This window comes from Capra hircus, chromosome 20, assembly GCF_001704415.2.
Source record: "Capra hircus breed San Clemente chromosome 20, ASM170441v1, whole genome shotgun sequence".
NCBI classification, from domain to species: Eukaryota; Metazoa; Chordata; class Mammalia; order Artiodactyla; family Bovidae; genus Capra; species Capra hircus.
Window position 1 is genome coordinate 56,321,614 of NC_030827.1, and position 17,372 is coordinate 56,338,985.

A 17,372-nucleotide genomic window follows, 5' to 3' on the forward strand; every position below is an offset into this window, starting at 1 on the left:
TTCAAGCCCATTGTCTCTTTGAAGTCGATATTTTAAGATCAACAGTGAGCAGAGTGGCTTCCCAGAGATTCTAAGTCAGCATCAGAAACTTTGCCCTCCCAGTTGTAGATTGGCCAACTGTAAACGTTCTGGTCGCCAGATTGCAGGGGGCTCAGTGTTTGCAGTATGGAGTGAGTTTGGAGTTCTTTATAGTGGGTCATTCTGAATTTTTCAATCTGAGAAACTGTGCCCTTTTTACCACTTGATAGAGACTAGAGAGGAAAGGAGCTGTAAAAGTACATAGAGGCAAAAATTCAATGTTTAATTCATATTTAACCTTTTTTTTTCCCCCTCTCTTCTAGAAACTTGGCCTCCTAGCCCTTATCAATGAAGAAAGCCATTTTCCTCAAGCCACTGATAGCACCTTATTGGAGAAGTTGCACAATCAGCATGCTGTATGTCCACACCTGCCAACTCCTCATTGTGTCTGGGCAGCTCATCTGTGGATTAAGATGATATAGGACAGATTTAGGGGCTGTTGGCCCCACGGTGTTACTCACATTGATTTTTTTTCTTCTCTCTCAAACGGAAGCTTTGCTCTGCCAGAACTAAATAGAAATAAGCCAAAGGCATAGATTTGAGGCTACTTGTCAGAATATGCCCACGTTTACTTTGAGTATAAAATTTAACCTTTTTAACCTACTGTAATGACACAGACCAGAATTGCATGATTTTGATGAAGTGGATCACATGATGTGTCCCAAAGCTCTTATATGTCGTGGATTTTGAAATTGTTTTCACTGGCAGTTGTAGTTATACTGTCAGGAAATCAGTGAGTGAAACTGGGCATTTACTTTTTTTTTTTTTTTTTTTTTTTTTTTAGAATAACCACTTTTATGTGAAGCCCAGAGTTGCAGTCAACAATTTTGGAGTGAAACACTATGCTGGAGAGGTAACTCCTATTTGAATTTGTATGATAGAAGTGTGATTGATTTACAGTATGGTGTTAATTTCTGCTCTACAGCCAAGTGATGCAGTTACACACACATATATATACTTTTCCCATTAGGGTTTGGCCCAGGATATTGAGTATAGTTCCCCACCCTATACAGTAGGACCCTGTTTGTCCATTCAACATGTAACAGTTTTCCTCTGCTAATCCCAGACTCCCCTCCCCGCTCCCCCTTGGCCACCACGGGTCTGTTCTCGCTGAGAGTCTGTTTCTGTTTCTTAGATAAGTTCATTTGTGTCATTTGACGCCATATATAAGTGATATTGTGATATTTGTCTTTCTGATTTACTTCACTTAGTACGGTGATCTCTGGGTCCATCCCTGTTGCTGCAAATGGCATTTTGTTCTTTTTGTGGCTGAGTAGTATCCCTCTGTATATACATGTACTTCATCTTGATCCATTCATCTGTCGCTGGGCATTTAGGTTGTTCCCATGTCTTGACTATTGTAAATAGTGCTGCTACGAACATAGGGCTGCCTTTGTCTTTTGGAATTAAGAGTTTTGTCCAGATAGATGCTCAGGAATGGGATTACTTGGCCATACGGCAACTCTGTTTTTCATTTTTTGAGGAACCTCCATACTTTTTTCTATAGTGGCTGAACCAATCCAACCAACAGTGTAGGACGGTTCCCCACACCCTTAGACAGGCAACTTCTTAATCAAGATCCCGGGTGATATTTGCCCATTTGGTATTTAGACAATAGTAATTTCAGAAGCTGATCATAAATATACTGAATGATGCGTCCAGCTTTTAAAGGGGATGCTTCTGACTTGAGATGATTCTTTTGACCAGTTCTTCCTTTTCTCATTTGTTGTTGCAAACCAGGTTCAGTATGATGTGCGGGGCATCTTGGAGAAGAACAGGGATACCTTCAGGGATGATCTTCTCAACCTTCTGAGAGAAAGCCGGTGCGTTGGTCTCTTTTCTGAGATGTCAGAGTGATGTCTGTGCAGATGCTTTTAATTCACAAACACAGAAAAACTTAATATGGGGGCAACTTGATGTCATGTGTTCTTCCCTGGGCAATATTTGATCAATAAAGTGACCTGAGAGATATATGAATGGCCCTAGTGGCAGTGGCTACCATTTAATGAGGTGGCATTGGAACACCAAGCCCATAAATTAGATACTTTTATTCATCCTGTTACGCAGGTGAGGAGATTGGGCATGGCGTGGTTAAGTGACTTGCCCAGGATTCTTCAACTAGATTTGATCTGTTCTGCTTGGTTCAAGAATCTAAGATTTTAACCAGCATGACCTAGTTTCTTCATAGCAAGCTTAGAGCTATGCGTTAAATTGATGTCAGCCTCGGGTCTTGTAGGACCTTATGTCTCTAGTTAGTGTAAGGGTTATCAAGAGAAATAAATATGTAAATATTCAGCTGAAATTACCCATTCATTTATTCATTCATGAATTGTAAATTCACATCATTAAATCAGTAGTTAAGGAAAATATGCTGAAAAGTTTTGATGATGAATTCATTTGTTCGTATATATTAAGCCAGGAGGCTTCCTGTTTTTAGGAGGCTTTGTGAGAGAGAAAGAGGAGGAAACAGCCCTTAAAGTCATCAATATGTGTCTTAGATCCAGTGTGAATCTCTAACACAAATTTTCAATATCTAAGGAAGGAAAGTAGCACAGTCACTAAAAAGCTGTAATACTTTTAGAAATGAAAGTCCCAGGTGGCCACCCTCTCACTCAGATAGCTGTGAATTGGGGTGAAGAGAACCCATCTTAAGTGTCAGCTTAGAAGCTCAGGATAGAAGTGGCTGATCTTTCAATGTGTCTTAACCCTCCTCTATGAAGATTCCCTAATTACAACCTTGTCGGCTAATTTTATTTTTAGGTGCGTTTTCAGACCTATAAAAAGGGTGATGTTTTAACCACAGCAGATAACCTCTCTCTCAAAGCAGATTTAAATTGCTCCATTTAAGTAAAAGCGGGGTCTTGAGGTTAAATGGAACATTTGGTGATGAGAAGGGCCGAGGCCTGGAGGCCAGCAAGATGGCCTTCCACTGGTTGCTGCCATCATAACGTTAAGTGGAATTGGAGGCAAGAGCGCTGTTTTAGCCCAGGTTTCTCTCTGCAGATGGAGAGGCTTGGTGTCTTTGCCTCTCTGCTCTCTTTTGCCTTTGGCATCTGTGACATTCTGCATTCCGTCTCGTTAGTCACGTCCAACTCTTTGCGACCCCATGGACTGTAGCCCACCAGGCTCCTCTGTCCATGAGATTTCCCAGGCAAGAATACTGGACTGGGTTGCTGTTTCTTCCTCCAGTGGGACATTTTAATGGCACCCAAAGCTTTTCTCCAAAGCGCTCAAAGTACAGAGAACTTCGAAGAGCGAGAATGAACGAAACATCACCCAAGGACGAAAGTGAGAGAGAGTTGAACAGAATGAGAAGTGATGAGGGAAGCCCTTTCATTGTCCCCATGATGGGATGCGAAAGCCAGACTGTCTCTCTCCTGGTTCTAGCAAAGCCATTACCCACTACACCCCTGACCCCTGGTTTTTATAGCCCAGAACATCTTCCATTCAAAGAAGATCACAAAGGTCCTGAGGATTTCCCTAGTGGTGCAGTGGATAAGAATCCGCCTGCCAGTGCTGGGGACACGGGTTCAATCCCTGGTCTGGAAAGATTCCACCTGACTTGGAGCAATTAGGCCCTGTGCTAGAACCCTCGAGCCACAACTACTGGACCAGCACACCACAACTACTGAAGCTTGCATGCTCTAGAGCCAACAAACCGCAACTGCTGAGCTTGAGGGCAGGAGGAGAAGGGGACAACAGAGGATGAGATGGTTGGATGGCATCACCGACTCAATGGACATGGGTTTCGGTGGACTCCGGGAGTTGGTGATGGACAGGGAGGCCTGGCGTGCTGTGGTTCATGGGGTCGCAAAGAGTCGGGCACAACTGAGCAACTGAACTGAGCTTGAGTGCTGCAACTACTGAAGCCCATGTGCCCCGGAGCCTGTGGTCCACAAGAGAAGCCACCACAATGAGAAGCCCACACACAGTAGCTGGGGAGTAGCCCCTGCTCGCCGCAGCTAGAGAAAAGACCTCTTAGCAACGAAGACCTAGTGCAGCCAAAAATATAAATTAAAAGCTCCTGAGAAGTCTTTTACTTTGTCAGTAGTGGCAATAGATTTTCTAGAACTTTTTAATAATAATAACAGTGATCATCAACACTTAGGATGAGCCAGGCATCACACTCAGCCTTTTGCCTCCATTTCCTCATTTCATCCTTACCCCAGCTTCCTAGGTTACATCCTAAAATGACTCCCATTTCCAAGTGAGAAAACAGGTGTGGAAAGAGACCAGCATCTTATCCAAGTCATACAACTAGGAAGAGGGGACGGCAGGATTGAACCAAGTCAGTCTCACTCCAGCCTGGTGCCCTTCCACCTGTTAACTGACTGTATCTTTGCCGCACCGAGTTGCACAAGGGCAACACTCCCCTTCCGCTGGGTTGCAAAGCTCAGCTCCGGAGTAGCTGGTCACCTGGGTCATTTTCACACGGCCTCTTCTCCCCGGTGAGACTCCAGCACTCCGAAGCGGCCACATCTGCTTCAGTGCCTGAAGCTCCTGGGCGGTGGTGGCTGTGAAATCTTGGAACGCTGTCTTAGCTCATGCAGGCCTTGGTGTGTTATTTTCAGTGGGAACCTGCATTATAATTATAGTGATCGAGCACCTAATAATTGGGTGTGCACCCCTCATGGCCCTCCTGCTCTCTGCTCACACAGATTCGACTTCATCTACGACCTCTTTGAACACGTTTCCAGCCGCAATAACCAGGATACCTTGAAATGTGGAAGCAAACACCGGCGGCCCACGGTCAGCTCGCAGTTCAAGGTTAGTTTATGCTGCTGGTCTGGATGGACCCATCTTTATTGTGACTTTAGGAACTTATAATCAGAATGAGCATCTATGAGGTCTATGAAAGGGTTTACTTGTTTTCTATCATCCTTTTAAAACAGGATTTTAGGAAGAAAAATATACTTTTGTTTCCTGAGCCATTTTTTAAAAAAGGGTTTTTTTTGTCTTATTAAAGATAAATAACTACTTATTCTATGTTTATGAAATAGTCATTCTTTTTAAGGACTGTTTGGTTATTTGGGATTGCTCTGATTTGTATTTAAAGGCTCAGGTGCATATAAGGTATATTTCTTCCTGTGTCTGGATTTTTAAAAAAAATTTTCCTCAGTAGGTTTACAGTATCATTACTAGGAAGAGTAACCAAGTGCATGGTTAAATAAGATCAGTGTCAGTCACCTTGTTCAGATGTCCAGAATTCAGGGAAAATAAGGAACGTTCTTATTTGCATCATAAATATCTAAGCCTTTTAGAGAGTTTAGAGGCAGAGCTGAAGAAGGCCATTTCTCTAATTTAATTGTCCTGTTTTACCCCCAGATCCTTACATGAGGGGGAATGGAGGCATGTCAGTCATCAGACCTTTATTAAATTTGCCCTCTGGGAGACTCTCTTTCATGTAGCTACTCAGTTGGATGCCGTGGGGTTGGGGGGTGCTCTGTGAGGTTTGTTGTTCAATGTGTTTGGGGATCAGTTCCACTCACAGTCCCATTGCTGACAGTACTGGCAGGTGTGAGCCTGATAGGATGTAATTTAATAATAGCTGAATAATCACAGCTGCCATTTATTATATACTCTTATGTTACAGTCATGGGGCTAATACCTTTACATATGTGGTCTTGTTCACTTGGCTCACCATCTTAGAAGTATGTATTATTGTCCCCATTTTACAGATGAAGAGGCTGAGGTTTAGAGGAATGGAGGCTTGCTCAGTCCCTCCGAGGACTGAAACTAGGATTTGGATGGAACTTGAGTCTATCTGACTCTCAACCGTAGGCTCTTATTCATCCAGTGGGGTCATATGTCGTCTTTTTCTAAGTCAGTGTTGCCTGGAGTTGTCTTGGAAGACTTTGCGATGTTGGTGACTTAAATTGAACTAGGAATCAGGCAATGGAAGAGAATGGGCGGAGCTTCTAGGTAGAGACAAAGGCAGGAGGCAGGGTCCCAAGTCAAGAATGAGTCCTGTTCCCAGAGGACTGGCCTCCTTGTATGATGATAAATGGATACCAGAGTATGAGGGGCCATGAATTCCAGGACATTCCGTCATCTGTGAGAAATCCTAAGGCTTTCTGAGCACAGAAGTAACGAGTCAATGTAGTGGACAATCCAGTTTATTCAACAGCAAAATTATAAAAAAGAAACAGACAAATTTAGAGACTGAGGGAAATAGACTGAAAAGACATATCAACCAACTGCACTGCATGGATCTAATTATTTGCATTCTGATTTCAAAGAATAAACCATTTAAAAATTATGAAATTTGAGACAGTTGAGTACTTAAAAATGAATCCTGAACTCATTGTACCTTTTCATCTTGATAGTGAGAAATATGTGTTAATTCTTTTCAGGAATGATATTGTGGTTACCTCTGTAACATTTTAAAGTATTTAGCCTTTGGTAATACGTACTGAAATATTAAAGGATGAAACAACACAGTGTCTGGGATTTGCTTTTCTGCTAGAAGTGGGTGTGGTGTATACAGAGCAGGGGACAGATGAGATGAGATTAGCCAGGAGTTGAAGCTGATGACAGGTACTCCTTACATGCTCTGTCTGCTTTGGTAAATGTTAAAAATTCTTCACAATTAAAAAAAAAAGGTTTTAAAGGAAAGACAGCAGTATTACAGGAGATTGATCTGCCTGGTGATTGAAAGATCGTGGTTCAAAGACCAGTGAGAAGCTGTCACTGTGGAAGCTGTCATTTCCATGGAAATAATTAATGAGAAGGAACAACTCCAAAGGAGAGTTGATACTTCTCAGGTTTTCTGTATAAACATTAAAATATCCCAGGGTATTTTTTATTTTTATTTTTTATATTTTTTGCTGGTTAACAGAATAGTATTTTTTAATGGTACTATATCAGAGAAGTAATAAATGTTTGCATATGTGAAATAATTTCTATGATAATTATAATACCTTTATTTTATTAGAATAACATGATTAAAAATCAAAGGGGCTTCCTTGGTGGCTCAGATAGTAAAAAATCCGCCTGCAATGCAGGAAACCCAGGTTTGATCCCTGGGTCAGTCAGCAAGATCTCCTGGAGAAGGGACTGGCTATCCACTCCAGTATATATCAAAGAAGTAACAAATGAGCTTTGCATATGTGAAATAGTTTGTATGACAACTATAATACTTTTATTAGAGTGACATGATTAAAAATAAAATCACTATCATTCCTCAGGTTTGTGTTTTCTTGTTTCTGATGAGTGCTTAGGGTGCTGAGAAGTTTAAAGACATAGAAAGAGACCAAATCAACCTATACTTTTTTCTTTCTCACAGGACTCCCTGCATTCCTTAATGGCAACGCTAAGCGCCTCTAATCCTTTCTTTGTTCGCTGTATCAAGCCAAACATGCAGAAGGTAAGATTTACGACAGTTCTCCCCTGAGACTGTCTTATTTAAGGCCACTGCTTTCCGGCATGGCTACTTGCTGATTTGATTTCTCCAAAGTTCTTTTCATTATAGATGGTTGGATTTGACATTATTATAACATTTAGTGGGGAAAAAAATCCCTTTGTCTTTTGGACCTATTTGCTTTTGAATGATGCCGTTACACTTTAGAGAAACCTAGTCTAAAAGGAAACATTTCGAAACCTTCACATTTTTCCTTTAGCATTGCTTTCAGATTCTTGGGCAAGCTCCAGAATGTGATATATACCTTTTGGAAGAAATGATTGGTGTGTTTTTTGTTTCGATAGATTTCTTTTTCATTTTTTTTTTCTTTTGCTTTATTGTTAAACATGACAAAGGGTCTGTATTCTATGTAGTAAATAATGGATTTCAGGGACTTAGTTAGTTGTAACTAATCAGAGGACTCCTGTCATCAAAAGTTTTAGTGTCTCGGCTCTCGGTCTTTAGCTTTTTAATGCCATGTCCTAATCAAAAACAGTGTGTGTTTTATACAGAGAATCTATCTGAAGGAAAAAAAGAAAATTTGTTGTTTGGTGTCTAAGTTGTGTTCGACTCTTTACAACCCCATGGGCTGCAGCAGCCAGGCCCCCCTGTCCTTCATTGTCTCCGGAATCTGCTCAAATTCATGTCCATTGAGTCTGTGATACTATCTAACCATCTCATGCTCTGCCACCTCCATCTCCTTTTGTCTTCAATTAAGAAAATTTAGTATTAGGTGAAAAGAGCTGCTCTGTCTAAGGCTAAATGGGTAACTTGCCTTCAAGTGCTGTTAAGGAATTGACACGATCTTGATTTGGCAAACATCTGCTCTTAGTTAGCCCTGTGAAGAAAGGAAATCCCTCAACAAAATAATAATGTCAAGGCCCCTCGTGGGAAAGAACTAGATGCCACCCTCATAAGGCCTCAGGTAAGGAATCTGACCTCGACTGTTTCCCGAGAGATTGTCCTATGGTCCCTAATGCTGGTGTCCATAACTGTTGGTGCGGATCTTTTATCTTATTTTCCAGTTATCTCTGACTTAATACTATAGTAATTTCTTCTTTAGAATTTAAGGTGTTTTTTGTTTTTTTTTTTAGAACCATAATTTTGAATTCTGTCTTCTAGGAAGCAAAAACTGAATGAGGGGAGATTATAATCTGTTTGGTTTGTTACTATGAGGTGTGATGGGGAGCATTTGTCGTTTGTGTGGCCTAAAGTGACTGAGATTGTGGTTCTGTAGATCTGTGATGACTTACTGTCCATCAGGTCTGGCAGTTGAATTAGTAGCTCGTCTTTTCATTTTTCCAGTTTTTAATAAAATGTGTTAGATTATCACAAAATAACAGCATCTTAACAATACCTAGGTGTTTTTTTTGGACAGAATGTTGAAAGTTAATAGCTAAAACATAGCTGTGTTCCGTGAAGGACCTTTTGTATAGCCCAGGGAAGCCTGCTCAATGTTCTGTAATAACCTAAATGGGAAAAGAATTTGAAAAAGAGTAGATACATGTATGTGTATTAACTGAATCGCTTTGCTGTACACCTGAAACTAATACAGCATTGTTAATCAACTATGCTCAACATAAAAGTTAAACAGAACCATGTCCCATGTCAGCTGGTTTATATCCCTTTGCTGTGCTTTATGGAGAAGGCAATGGCACCCCACTCCAGTACTCTTGCCTGGAAAATCCCATGGACGGAGGAGCCTGGTGGGCTGCAGTCCAAGGGGTCGCTAAAATTCGGACACAACTGAGTGACTTCACTTTTACTTTTCACTTTCACGCATTGGAGAAGGAAATGGCAACCCACTCTAGTGTTCTTGACTAGAGAATCCCAGGGGCGGGGGAACCTGGTGGGCTGCCGTCTATGGGGGTTGCACAGAGTCGGACACGACTAAAGTGACTAGCAACAGCAGCAGCTGTGCTTTATAAAGCTTCCCTTGTGGCTCAGCTGGGTAAAGAATCCACCTCCAGTGCAGGAGACCTGGGTTCGATCTCTGGGTTGGGAAGATCCCCTGGAGAAGGGAAAGGCTACCCACTGCAGTATTCTGGCCTGGAGAATTCCATGGACTGTATAGTCCATGGGGTTGCAAAGGGTCGGACACGACTGAGCGACTTTCACTTTCACGGTTTCTAAAACCCTAATTGGCAGTATCTGCACGATGGATAGAGGAGCTTTGTGTTTGCATCTACACTTAGAGGAGCTGTTAACCTCTGCCAGTGTTTCTTTCCTCTTTTTACAACAAGGATAACGTTAGTAGTGCCATAATTTGGGTTTTTATATATCTTTTAAAAAATAGTTGTTTGGCTGTTCTTTGTCTTAGTTGCAGCTCACAGGATATTCATTGAGGCATGCAGACTCTCAGTTGAGGCAGGTGTGCAGGGATCTAGTTACCTAACCAGGGACGGAACCCAGGTCCCCTGCACCGGGAGCACAGTCTTACCCACTGGACCACCAAGGAAGTCCCAATAATACCATAATTTGAACCTACATGTTTGTCCCAAATTTAAGGCCATGGGTATTGAGATACAATGTACAGCTTTTTTGGCAAACCACAGTCTAATTGGGAACTTCTTCTCTCTTCTTAGTAATGAAGTAATTGTGCAGTTTTACAGTCGTTGGCATCTTAGATTCAATGAAATGAGGAGGGCCAGCCTTGCCAGGCCTTATTTATAAGGATAGAAATTTTAACTTTAAAACCTTGGTCCTCCGTGATTTTGTTTTCCCACTTGGATGGCATGGAGTTAGTTCTTTTCTGTAAATTGTAATCACTTTTGAAATTAGGCCTGTTTGAAAGTACTTCATTCAGAATGTTGAAGAAACTGCCTCTTTTTAATGTTTAGTTTTCCTTACTGAGATTTGGTTGTGTCTAATTGCTTTCATGTTTGCATTAAAAAAAAAAAAAAAGAGCCAATCCAGCTTCCGGTTCTATTTCTCTTGGCTCACAGCCCTTCCTACCTCCTGACCTATGGCAGGCACTAATTAATAACCCACCAGGAGATGGACAGGACTGTCAAAGACTTTGAAAACACATCTCGGTACCATTTTAAAGGCACCCAGCAAGTCAGACAGGAGAACTGAGTTGTTTCAGGCCTAAGATGTAGGTGTGATACCAAGTGTGAAGGGTCTAATTAGACTATGGGAAAGGTAAATTATGACTCACTTAGCCTGGTGGCTTAGAAGATAAAGTGTCTGCCTGCAATGCGGGAGACCCGGGTTCCATCCCTGGGTTGGGAAGATCCTCTGGAGAAAGAAATGGCAACTCACTCCAGTATTCTTGCCTGGAAAATCTCCTGGATGGAGGCTGATAGGCTACAGTCCATGGGGTCGCAAAGAGTCAGACACGACTGAGCGACTTCACTTCTTAGCATTTGTTTAGTTCCATTGGACATATTGGAGTGTTCCTGGTGATGATATAGGAAATGTATGTAAACAACCTTCATTTGTAGTTTCTTATGACTTTTGTCCAAAGATGAATGCTTCTGGAAATGTCACAGGGAAAATCTTGTTTGTCTTTGCCCAGTCATGGGGAGTGTGTGTTTCCAGGCTTCATCTCATACCTTTCTCAAGTCAGACATTCATCAGGGGGCCTTGAGAGGATGTATTATTTTTTTGGCCATATCTCCTGGCATGAGGGCTCTTCGTTCCCTGTCCAGGGGTGGCACCTGTGCCCCCTGCAGTAGGAGCATGGAGTCCTAACCACTTGACCACCAGAGATGTCTTAGGGATGTATGTGGAGCTGTTTTGTACATCATTCAGGAACATAGATCACGGGTTTTGGCAGCTTCTAAAGGTTCCTTTTGGCAATTCTGTGGCCCGAGAGGGGGTGAGAACAATGGCTGTAAAGTCTGTGGCCTCAGGAAGAGTGGGGGAGCTGCCTGATGCTTTTAGGGACCTGTGCAACACATCCGAGGCTCCCGGCGAGCATGCAGACACGGCTTGTGCACCCCAGGCCTGTGTTACAGGCTGTGTCCTCTCCTTGGCAAGAGTGTGACACTCAGGATGGAGACTTGGCCTGAAGCGTCTAGAAATGCTCTTTGGGGAATATTATGGGTTTTCATTATTGGGGATTTTTATGTCTTGCTTTGAAAAAACTGGTGTAAAAAAGTCCTGTGTGTCTCTGCTCGGTCGTGTCCGCCTCTTTGCGACTCCGTGGGCTGTGCCCGCCAAGCTCCTCTGTGCATGGGCTCTCCCAGGCAAGAATGCTGGAGTGGGCTGCCATTTCCTCCTCCAGGGGATCTTCCTGACCCAGGGAGCGAACCTGCGTCACCTGCATTGCAAGCAGATTCTTTATCACTGAGCCACCTGGGAAGCCCATGTGTTTTGCTTTGAAAAGCTGGTGTGAGCGGGGAGAATATAACTGACTTGCTGGAACAGTTCTGTCAGTTCCGCTATAATAGTCTGTGGGCCTTTGTTGTGAATGATTTGGAGCTAACCTTGGGTATTGTATAGAAGGCACTTCGCTAGCGTCACTGGGAAGTCCTCCTGGCACTAAGTTATGAAGAAAATAAAGGCATATCTCTTGGGGCTGGCCTGCAGCCAGTTCTTTGCCTCAGAAGACACTGGGGAGTGCAGTCCTCCTGTCAGCTTAGAATCTTCAGTTTATGGAGGGCAGCTTCTCCATCAGACAGTTTTCAATTGGTGATGTGACCGTGTAGCCTTTTCCTATTGTGATTTGCTTGTTGTTGTTCAGTTGCTCAGTCGTGTTCTACTCTTTGTGACCCCATGGGCTGCAGCACACCAGGCTTCCCTGTCCAGCACCAACTCCCAGAGCTTGCTCAAAATCCTGTCGATCGAGTCAGTGATGCCATCCAACCATCTCATCCTCTGTCATCCCCTTCTCCTGCCCTCAATGTTTCCCAGCATCAGGGTCTTTTTCAATGAGTCAGTTCATCAGGTGACCAAAGTATTGGAGTTTCAGCTTCAGCATCAGTCCTTCCAATGAATATTCAGGATTGATCTCCTTTAGGATGGACTGGTTGGATCTCCTTGCAGTCCAAGGGACTCTCAAGAGTCTTCTCCAACACCACAGTTCAAAAGCATCAATTCTTCTGTGCTCAGCTTTCTTTACAGTCCAACTCTCACATCCATACCTGACCACTGGGAAAACCTTGGCTTTGACTAGACAGACCTTTGTGATTTGCTTAGGCAGTACTAGTTTCTGGCCAGATGTGTCCAGACCAACCCCAGGAGATATCGGTACCAGAGAAAACCTGCTTTGCCTCCTCAGAATTTCTCCCCCAGGGTGTCCTGTGGCCTGTGATCTCTGTCTTCTCTCCTTGCTTGTTGTTTCAGCAAGTAATTTTAGTCAGAAAATTCCATTATTAACATTCCTCAGTTCAGAATTAAAGCAGGGAACAGACGGATAAATATCAGGAGAGCCTTCCCGGGTGTGAGAACTGGTTCTCTGCACTTCCCAGCCCCGAGCGCGAGGCCCACTTGCTGCAGGAGAGGCAGGGTGTGTTCTCGCCTGGAGAATTCACAGGACGGTGGAGGCTGGTGGGCTACAGTCCATGAGGTCGCAGAGTCAGAGGCCTGAGCAACTCACTCACTCACTTATTCATAAAATAGCACTAGGGTAGAGAAGCCAAAGCTTAAAAGGAAATGTAAAGGACCTGGCTGGCGTTCCTCACTCTTCTGTCTTTTGATGTGAAGAGCTCTTGGGTTCTAGGCAGAAGTATCTTTGATCCCTGTAAGGTCACCTTAAGTTTTAACCCCGCATAAGCATATCCTCAAAGATTCTATCAGGTGTGCTCTAAAAAGGCAGGATATGGGTCAACTGAATGGCCCTGACCCTGCGGGCCTCTGGGGGGAAGCTTCTAGCAGAGGTGGCTGCGTGGAGTCAGGTTTTTCTAAGGGAAGAGGGGTGTCCACGCCAAGGGGAGTGCTGGACCAGGCATCCCAGGAGGGAAGCCCTGCAGGCTGTGAGTTGGACTGCAGCCACGTTTGCTGGAAAATGGAACATCCAGTAGGACAGCGGATCTGGACACACAGGGCCGGCCTGGCTGTGATGGCCTTGTCTTAAAGCACCGTCTCCAGGCTCCGAGATAGGAGGACGGCCCAACCGTCTCACACCGAAGTTGTCTTCTAGAGGCTTCAGAGGAGGCCAGTTTTTCCCCTTAAGTGAGTCCTGCTGACCTGTGTCCCTCTCTTCATGCAGCCACTGGTCCCTCTTTAAGACAACACTCAGGACCACACATGAACTGAGAGTGCCATGTAGTGTTATGGAAACTGGAGCCTTTTGTTTCCTGAGGCATCGTGATTTGATGAATGGCTTCATGAATCCGGCACATTGAGTCCTAGGGATTCATGTTTGTGTGGTCCCCAGGAATGCTGCCTGCTATATGTTTCCTTAGGTTTTTTTGTTTGTTTTAGCAGAGTCCACATATTAGAAAGTTCTGATACTACATAGTGCATTTCCTGCCATGACTGTTTTGTCCTGTCTTATTCTTTCTAGATCTTTTCCCCTCTCATTTTACTCATCTTGTTTCTCACGAGCCTTTCTGAGTTTATTCCAGTGACCCTTTACATTCCTTTTTAGGCTTTGGTTTCTCTACGCCAGTGCTGTTTTCTGAGTAAGTGAGTGAGTTAGTCGCTCAGTCATGTCCGACTCTGGACTGTAGCCCACCAGGCTCCTCTGTCCATGGAATTAATTCTCCAGGCAAGAATACTGGAGTAGGTACTCATAATCCTTTCTCCAGGGATTCCTCCTGACCCAGGGATTGAACCCAAGTCTCCTGCATTGCAGGCAGATTCTTTATCTGAGCCACCAGGGAAGCCCTGACTGGCTTATTTTCTGAATAAGGTATTCCATAAATACAAAAGATCTTGACCATGTACAGCTTTGCTGGCTGTGTCTTCCATCTTTGCACCCTGCTGTGTAGCCCAGTCCACATCCAGGCCCTCATGTGTGCTCAGTAAATGTTGAATTGAATTGCTCGTCAAAGGACACCATGATGATGCTCATGGTGTGTGAATACTTGACTTTGCCAGAGATAGACTTATGCACCATCTTTAATTCTTACTGCTGTAGGTTCCATTCTAGTTTAGTTATTTCTGGTCTGTTTTTTGCTGGATCATCTTTGATTTCTGCAGTCAGAAGTTACCCTGGGGTTAAACCAGTAGGTCAGTATTACAGTGATGTTCTTACTATGATTCATCCTTTCTGTATTAATATGCTATCTTTCTCTCTCCCAGATGACCCCTTCTCAGATGCAATGTCCCCTGCCCCTAGGATCTGGAGCCCTTTGGAAAGAGCCAATCACAGCACAGGAGACTCATTCACAAATATTGAGAGTTAGGCTTGCTGCTTCATACGCAGACACTCATTCTTAAGTGTGATTCCCCTAGGGAATGTGTTCTCTGCCAGGATTTGGTGAGGAGGTTTGGGTCTACAAACCTGCTGGATAACAAGAGTTGAACCTGAAAGGTTAAATGCTGTATTTTAGCATTTTGATTGAACTTTCTAGAATTTGGGCTTCCCTTGTGGCTCAGCTGGTAAAGAATCCACCTGCAGTGTGGAATCCCTGGGTTAGGAAGATCCCCTGGAGAAGGGAAAGGCTACCCACTCCAGTATTCTGGCCTGGAAAATTCCATGGATTCTATAGTCATTGGGGTTGCAAAGAGTCGGACACAACTGAGAGACTTTCACTTTTCACTTTCTAGAATTATACATCATCCAGTTCAAACATTATCTATTACTGTATTTTATTGACTCAAAGATTCTCATGGTTGTAAAGGCACCATTATTTATACATCATTCTAAAAGCAGAAGCTGTTCCTAAGCCACTTAGCCAGAGCACCACGCTGTCCTGTCTCCAGGCACTTGTTTTTTGCTTTGCAAGGGGGGGTCCTTGAAATGGTCAATGAAATGGGGGTCATTCATCCACCACAGATCCTTGCTCTGCTGGTAAGAATTACACCTTGTCGCTCCATTTCCAGGCCTTTCTGCAGATAAAATGACTTTCCATTTCTTTGATGACTCTAAAGAGGAATATTTAGGCTACATTTAAAGGCCAGCTGGAGTCAGTGCAAGTAGTTCCAACAGTGCCTGTGATTTTCAAAGATAGTGAAAAGCTGTGATGAAATCCATGCACATGCGGGTATGGAATTGCATCATGACGGCTGTTCGGATGTCAGCAAGCCATGGACACATTCAGGCGTACGGAGAAAGGAACGTGTTTGCATAAAGAATTGATGAAATATGATCGGTTTGTCCCCTTTAAATGATACACCAAAGGATCCGCCTCCCTCTTCCTAAACTAATCCTCAGGAACGGATAATTTACTCTTTGTTTACACCTAAAGGGACCCTGTTATCTTTTCTTTCTTTTTATGCCCTTACTATTTATGAGAAAGGTCTTCACTCATACTGAAAGAAATCTGCACTTCTTTACTTCCATTTGCTGATTTTTATCCAGTCACTTGAGATGAAAGTAAAATGGCAAATATTTATTCGTATGAGTATGTCAAATATTTTAAGCTCTGAATAAGTATACATTTTTCTTGGTCTAGTAACCAGCCGCCTGCAAGAAATGTTATCTTAGAATTTTCCATCGCACATCCGTACATCAAACTGCAGTATCTCTAGGCTTCTGAGGACAGCTGGGTTTGGTAGAGCTTCGCCTTATTCCTAACTTTGCTTGTGTCTTTCACGCCTTTGCTTTTCGTGTTCTTTTCAGTGCAGCTGTTTTCCCACGGCTGCTCTTACCTCTGCCCCACATGTCCCCAGCTGCCCTCTGCGTGCTCCCGGGTCACCCATGGAACCTGGGTGACTAGGTCATTCTATTCATGCACCACACCAAGGGCACAGGCGGCTTTTCTCCACTGCTGCTGAGACACGGGATGCAAGGTGCCCTGGGTCTGGGGAGTTCTGAAACCCCGAGGCCCCACCCATTTGGGAAGGTGATTGCGCAGCCGCCCAGATGCAAAGGCCCCTAAAGCACTGGCATGGAATTGATATAAGACAAAGGTGTGTGTGCCCGGTCCGTCCAGCCACTTATCACCAAGCAGTCGTATGGCCTTGGGGTTGTTGCCTACTCTCCCAAATGTGCATAGTGAAGGTGCCTGCTGAGCCCGCCAGGCTCCTCTGTCCATGGGATCCTCCAGGCAAGAATACTGGAGTGGGTTGCCATTCCCTTCTCCAGGCGATCTTCCCAACCCAGGGATCGAACCCGGGTCTCCCACTTTGCAGGCAGATTCTTGACTGTCTGAGCCACCAGGGAAGCCTCACTTACGAGAGCAGCTGTGGGTATTAAATGAGGTAACAGGGACATGAAACAGCTACACTTCAGTGTGTAACAGTCCATAGTTGCACTTCATGTGTGGGGTGAAAAACATGCTCCTTTCATCCTCACAAGTTTAACCCCCAGTTTAAGCTGAATCAAGGAAAATCTCAGACTCTGTCCAGACCTCCTCCTTTCGGAGTTTAGTTTTAAATAGTATACTTTTGGAAGATTGTTGTAACTAGCTTCTTAATCTTTTTTTTTTAATTTCTGTTTAGCCTTTGACATGGTTATGGATGAACATTTTAATTTCTTTTTTTTTTAAAGGAACACATTTGAGTCAGTTGTAGTGAGATGGATGAACCTAGAGCCTCTTACAGAGAGTGAAGTACGTCAGAAAGAGAAAAAAAATATCGTATATTAACCCAAATACATGGAATCAAGGAAAATGGTACGGATGAACCTATTTGCAGGGCAGGAATAGAGACACAGACATAGAGCACAGGTTTTTGGACACAGCAGGGGAAGGAGAGGGTGGGAGGAGTTGGGAGAGTAACATTGAAACGTATACATGTACATTATCATATGTAAAATAGACAGCTAATAGGAAATTGCTCTTTAACACAGGGAGCTCGATAGGGTGCTCTGTGACAACCTAGAGGGGTGGGATGGGGA

General features: G+C 43.6%; 1 protein-coding gene across 1 annotated transcript in view; it reads left to right on the plus strand.

The window, feature by feature from the left end:
- Positions 1-17,372, plus strand: part of MYO10 (myosin X) — a 261,210-nt gene that overhangs the window by 164,469 nt on the left and 79,369 nt on the right. The window contains 5 exon segments of the mRNA XM_018065535.1: positions 342-434; positions 863-931; positions 1,819-1,901; positions 4,737-4,845; positions 7,364-7,444. Coding sequence (XP_017921024.1) covers positions 342-434; positions 863-931; positions 1,819-1,901; positions 4,737-4,845; positions 7,364-7,444 — 435 coding nt within the window.